The following is a 6,501-nucleotide window of genomic DNA, read 5'->3' on the forward strand; positions in this document are numbered from 1 at the left end:
ACTGGCCCCGATCTGGTGGAATGCTCTATCCCAAGAGACTAGGGCCCTGTGGGACTTGACATCTTTCGACAGGGCCTGCAAGACAGAGCTGTTCCACCAGGCCTTTGGCCAGGGCGCAGTCTGACCACCTCCTTTGGCAATCCTCACAGGACTCTAGCCCAATGGTTGCCATGAATTTGATTTTGATTTGATTCTGAATTGATTTTAGAATGCTGTGTTACTTTTATTGCTGTTAGCCGCTCTGAGCCCGGCTTCGGCTGGGGAGGGCAGGATATAAATAAAATTATATTATTATTATTATTATTACTATTATTGTGTGGTCAGGGGCCACCCAGAAGCTCCTGCCTGGGAAAGAGAGGCAGAGACAGGTGCAATTGACCGGAACCATTTCCAAACAAGCCCCGCTGAGCGGCAGCAGAACCCCAAAGTTATGGGTCAGGAGATCCCCTGGTATTATCCAAGCCATGGCTGCGTTGGTACCGTTCCAGCATTTCATCACCTCTTTTGATCAGGGCGGGGAGAGAGAAAGGCTGGTCTGCAAATATTTTGAAATTTGCATGACTGGTTTGTGCAAATATGTCTGGTCCATCCCGATTCTTTCCCTCGCTTCGGTCTTTTTTCGCATGCACAAAGCAGCACCCTCAGGGGTCTTTCTGCTGTTTTGCCTTGCAAACGTCTGCCACGGGGTGTCCGTGTAGCAAATAAATGAAATCATAAGTAGAAGGGGTATCAAGCAGTTGCTGAAGGGAAAAGCATCTCTCTGCACAATCCCTTGAATAGCTGTTGCCGGCCAGAGTCAGGTCTGGAGGAACAAATATAGGAAACTTCCTATATTCCTTCTCTGATGTGTCCTCTGTCTCCCTACACTTCAATCCTGCATAAACAGGATGTTTGCCCAAAGTGTTACTGAAATACAGGCAACAGTCCAAGGATTGTGACTAAAGCCAAAATTGTGTACAGTGGTGCCTCGCAAGACGAAATTAATCCGTTCCACGAGTCTCTTCGTCTTGCGGTTTTTTCGTCTTGCGAAGCACGGCCATTAGCAGCTTAGCGGCTTAGCGGCTATTAGCGGCTTAGCGGCTTTAAGAAAAAGGAAACAAACTCGCAAGAACTCGCAAGACATTTCGTCTTGCGAAGCAAGCCCATAGGGAAATTTGTCTTGCGGAACCACTCAAAAAACGGAAAACTCTTTCGTCTTGCACGTTTTTCGTCTTGCGAGGCACCACTGTATAGGTTTCAATGCCAAAGTCTTTTTTTCCTGGATGCCTGTCCCCCTTTCACCTAGTCTATTATTATTATTATTATTATTATTATTATTGCCAAGCACGTAAAGCTGAATGAGCTCAAATTAAATACATAAGTTGCGAGTTACCTATAGCTTTCCCCATAAGGCCCATTGAAGTCTGTGTTTCCTAGGAGGCAAATCAACCCTATTAAAACTTCAAGTCAGGTATAGAGCTGATCTGTCAATTTCAGTTTTTCTCCCTTCCTCATTTCCCCCATCTTAAATTCAGTCCTCTACATATTTGCGTCAGTTTGCAAATTACAGATTTAAAACCCCATGGAAATTTGTCAGCACCTTAGTGATATACACATTTTGTGTGTAATTTTACCTAAGATAATGCATTTCCACATTCTGTTTTCACTAAAATGTGCATTTATTTACTTTTTGCACACTTCCCTCCCATACTTGCATTTTTGTACTTTGGGGATGTTGAAGAACCACATCACAAAATTCAAAGAAATGCAAATTTTGAAGGACAGCTGCCTTTTTCATTTGCATATCATTCCAGAGAGTGTGAATTTAGATTCATCTACATTGAAATACAGGGACGCGGGTGGCGCTGTGGGTTAAACCACAGATCCTAGGACTTGCTGATCAGAAGGTTGGCGGTTCGAATCCCCGCGACGGAGTGAGCTCCCGTTGCTCGGTCCCTGCTCCTGCCAACCTAGCAGTTCAAAAGCATGTCAACGTGCAAGTAGATAAATAGGTACCGCTTCGGCGGGAAGGTAAACGGCGTTTCCGTGTGCTGCTCTGCTTCGCCCGAAGCGGCTTAGTCATGCTGGCCTCATGACCCGGAAGCTGTACGCTGGCTCCCTCGGCCAGCGAGATGAGCGCCACAACCCCAGAGTCGGCCACGACTGGACCTAATGGTCAGGGGTCCCTTTACCTTTACCTTACATTGAAATATGAGCCGAACCAAGTTTCTCCCTTAATATCTGTAAAAGCTTCAGGTTTCATGCATGTGGTTACCAGCCCCAGCCTCTGAGAGACAGTGGGGTCCATGCCGAACAAATATACAGCCCCAGCCCAGCTGTGGTTCCAAACATTTCTCTTTGTTCCTGTGGCCTTTCCAAGGAAACGTCCCTTCTCCGATGAGTTAGAAACCTTCTGATCTCCACTCAGTTCCTATTAGTCCTGGCAAAGCTAAGCTAGAGCTTTTCCTGGCTGATATTTTCTTTTTTCTTTTTTAATCTCCATTATCCACTTTGTGGAGGGAATCTTTAGCAGAGTCCTGGGAGCGAAATCTTCTTTACTGCTGTTGATTCACAGGCTGGAAAGGATGAGGCCTGAGTCACCGCTTCCAGCAAGGGAATTTGAGAGGTTGTCATCGAACGGGGGTCGGGGGGGGGGGGATAGACGCACTTTTGGCTTGCGAATGGACCAGTCCTGCACTCAAAATCCTCCAAGGATGCTCAGGGATGCCAGCGATGGGACTGTGAACTTGAGCTGTTGATTTTGGTTCTGCTTACTCAGCAAAATAAAGGCACCAGCCGTAACTGGCCAGGAGCCAAAGTCGTCTCGACAAGAGGGACTTTCTGGGATCCCAGCTGGTATATCAACAGGCCTGTTTCCCTAGAATTAAAACCTCACAGGGGCTATAACTTCTATTCCCCCCCCCCTTTTTGCTAAGGCTTTTAAGAAAGCTTTAAAGTGCTGTTCCAAGCCATGCAGCAATCTGTGGCCTCTATATATTGTATATCAGTTTACACGTGACTTGGGAAGACAGGCGAACTAATACCAGTGTACTGGAAGAAGCAAAGAACACCAACGTCGAAGCAATGATTCTTCAACATCAACTTCGTTGGATCCATTTTTCCATTTTTAAGTTTGGAATAGAGTAGTTCAGGGGTCAGCAAACTTTTTCAGCAGGGGGCTAGTCCACTGTCCCTCAGACCTTGGGGGGGTGGACTATATTTTGAAGGGGGGGGGGAATGAACAAATTCCTATGCCCCACAAATAACCCAGAAATGTGTTTTAAATAAAAGCACACATTTGACTCATGTAAAAGCACGCTGATTTCCGGACCGTCCACAGGCCGGATTGAGAAGGCGATTGGGCCGGATCCAGCCCTCGGGCCTTAGTTTGCCTACCCCGATCCAACCTCTGCTAAAAACCTCCAGTAAAGGAGAATTGATCACCTTCTGATGGAGTCCCTTGAATACAGTGGTACCTCTGGATGCGAACGGGATCCATTCTGGAGCCCCGTTCGCATCTTGAGTAGAACGTAAGACGCGACTGCGCGTCTGCAGGTGTGTGTGTCACGTTTTGCCACTTCTGCGCATGTGCGTGACGTCATTTTGAGCGTCTGCGCATGTGCGATGGGCAAAACCCGGAAGTAATGCACTCCGTTACTTCCGGGTCGCCACGAAGCGTAACTTGAAAACGCTCAAACACATTTAACCCGAAGTATGACTGTAGCTCTTACTCTCAGAGAGTTCTTCCTGGTGTTTAGTCCGAATCTCCTTCCCTGACAGCTTTGGCTGGTCGAGGATGTTCTCACAGCGACAGTGACCAGAGGGAGGGGGATGTCTTGGGTTTGTTGGGGGCCAGGAATCCCAGCTGATGACGGTGTTCTCCAATTCTCCCCCAGGGAAAGGACGTATCTGGATGGACGATGTGGCCTGCAAGGGGACGGAAGAAAGCTTGTTCCAGTGCAGCTTTTCCAGCTGGGGGAAAACAAACTGTGGGCACGCCGAGGACGCTGGCGTGAAATGCTTGACGCAGTGAGGAGGGAAGCTGGACGTCCAAAGAGCAAACGGAATATCCTGTTGGAGAGGAACTGGTGGGACCTCAGAGAGGCTGGCCAAGAATCACAGGCACCTTTTCTTTCTGCCAGTTCCTGGCTGCCCCTCAGAGGAATTGGGGGGTAGCGGCATCTCAGCCTTTCTGTCTCTCAGGGCTTGCTTGTAGAGTCTACTGTAATGTTTCTGTCTACCCTGTGAGCGTGCCATCTTTGCTGCCCGCCTTCTCCACCGACCTGGGGAGGGGGTGTCAGGCTCCCCCCAAATTGTATCGCTCCCCTTTCCTTGTATGTATAGACCAAAGCTCTGGGGCGGCCAGCCATTTAAGGCCTCCCTTTTTCAGCGGAACCGTTGGCACTATATGGACTTTGAATCGCTGGTGACGTCGATCGCTTTACGGCGAGTGGGATGGAGCCACTGAACCAGCCCCACAGCTCCCCGAGAAGACGTGAAGACATGCCCGGTGCAGGGAGCAGCCACGCAGCTGTGGACATAATTTGTTTGCTTAGTGAGCTGCTGATGCGTTGCTTTCTTAATGATAGAATAAAGGATATTGGTTTGATTCTGTAATTGTCTATCTGTGTCGTGCAGCAAAGAAGAAGAAGAAGAAGAAGAAGAAGAAGAAGAAGAAGAAGAAGAAGAAGAAGACGACATTATTTATACCCTACCCATCTGGCTGGGTTTCCCCAGCCACTTTGGGCGGCTTCCATCAAAACACTAAAATACAATAACCTATTAAACATTAAAAGCTTCCCTAAACAGGGCTGCCTTCAGATGTCTTCTAAAAGTTTGGTAGTTATTTTTCTTTTTGACATCGGGTGGAAGGGCGTTCCACAGGGCGGGTGCCACTACCGAGAAGGCCCTCTGCCTGGTTCCCTGTAACTTGGCTTCTCGCAGCGAGGGAACCGCCAGAAGGCCCTTGGCCCTGGACCTCAGTGTCTGGGCAGAACGATGGGGGTGGAGACGCTCCTTCAGATACACTGGACCGAGGCCGTTTAGGGCTTTAAAGGTCAGCACCAACACTTTGAATTGTGCTCGGAAACGTACTGGGAGCCAGTGTAGGTCTTTCAAGACCGGTGTTATGTGGTCTCGGCAGCCGCTCCCAGTTACCAGTCTAGCTGCCGCATTCTGGATTAGTTGTAGTTTCTGGGTCACCTTCAAAGGGAGCCCCACATAGAGAGCACTGCAGTAGTCCCAGCGGGAGATAACTAGAGCATGCACCGCTCTGGCGAGGCAGTCTGCGGGCAGATAGGGTCTCATCCTGCGTACCAGATGGAGCTGATAAACAGCTGCCCTGGACACAGAATGGACCTGTGCCTCCATGGACAGCTGTGAGTCCAGAATGACTCCAAGGCTGCGCACCTGGTCCTTCAGGGGCACAGTTACCCCATTCAGGACCAGGGAGTCCTCCACACCCACCCGCCTCCTGTCCCCCAAAAACAGCACTTCTGTCTTGTCAGGATTCAACCTCAATCTGTTAGTCGCCATCCATCCTCCAACCTCCTCCAGACACTCACACAGGACCTTCACTGCCTTCACTGGTTCCGATTTGAAGGAGAGGTAGAGCTGGGTATCATCCGCATACTGATGGGCACCCAGCAAAGGTGAGTGTGTCCGTGCCAGATGGAGCAGACAGTGGCGGCGATAGGGGCTTTGGCACCCGGAGTGGGGGGGCGTCCCAATGTGGGTGCCGCCTGCAACGATGTCAAACTCCCCCAGGGATGGAACCTGGGGCGCCCACCCCCCCCTTCCTATGCCACTGGAAGCAGATCCCTCAAAATGAATACCTGCGGTTCTTATCATAAATGAAGGAGGAGAGTTAAAAGTAACTTTGGCATGACATTGGGAACTGACAAAGACTATTGGTTCATAGTTCAATATTTTTACACGTGATCCCGATCTTTGAGCAGTGAGAGACCCCAGGTTCCCAGGCACTAACCCAGGCTGAGTTTCCTTGGAATGAAGGTCAGTGGAGATAATAATAATAATAATTAATAATTTATTTAATTATTCCCTGCCCACAAAATATTAAAATACCATAATACATCAAACACTAAAAGCTTCCCTAAAACGAGCTGCCTTCAGATGTCGTCTAAAAGTCTGGTAGCAGGTGTTCTCTTTGACATCTGGTGGGAGGGTGTTGCACAGGGCAGGTGCCACCATCTAGAAGGCCCTCTTCCTGGTTCCCTGTAACTTGGCTTCTCGCAGTAAGGGAACTGCCATAAGGCCCTTGGAGATGGACCCAGGTGTCCCGGCTGAACAATGGGTGTGGAGATGCTCCTTCAGATATACTGGACCAAGGCCGTTTAGGGCTTTCAAGGTCAGCACCAACACTTTGAATTGTGCTCAGGAATCTACTGGGAGCCAATGTGGGTCTTTCAAGACCGGTGTTATATGGTCTCGGCAGCCACTCCCAGTCACCAGTCTGGCTGCCACATTCTGGATTAGTTGTAGTTTCCGGGTCACCTTGAAAGG

At 49.2% G+C, this 6,501-nt stretch overlaps 1 protein-coding gene across 2 annotated transcripts in view; it reads left to right on the top strand.

Moving 5' to 3' along the window:
* SCARA5 (scavenger receptor class A member 5) overlaps nucleotides 1-4,596 on the top strand; it is a 97,502-nt gene extending 92,906 nt beyond the window's left edge. For both annotated transcript variants that reach the window (XM_081001064.1, XM_081001065.1), the window contains exon 9: nucleotides 3,876-4,596. In XM_081001064.1, coding sequence (XP_080857190.1) covers nucleotides 3,876-4,012 — 137 coding nt within the window. In that variant the 3' untranslated portion in view covers nucleotides 4,013-4,596. The remainder of the gene's footprint in view (nucleotides 1-3,875) is intronic.
* The last annotated feature ends 1,905 nt before the right edge of the window (nucleotides 4,597-6,501 follow it).

This window comes from Podarcis pityusensis, assembly GCF_964106645.2.
Source record: "Podarcis pityusensis genome assembly, chromosome: 3".
In the NCBI taxonomy this organism is placed as follows: Eukaryota; Metazoa; Chordata; class Lepidosauria; order Squamata; family Lacertidae; genus Podarcis; species Podarcis pityusensis.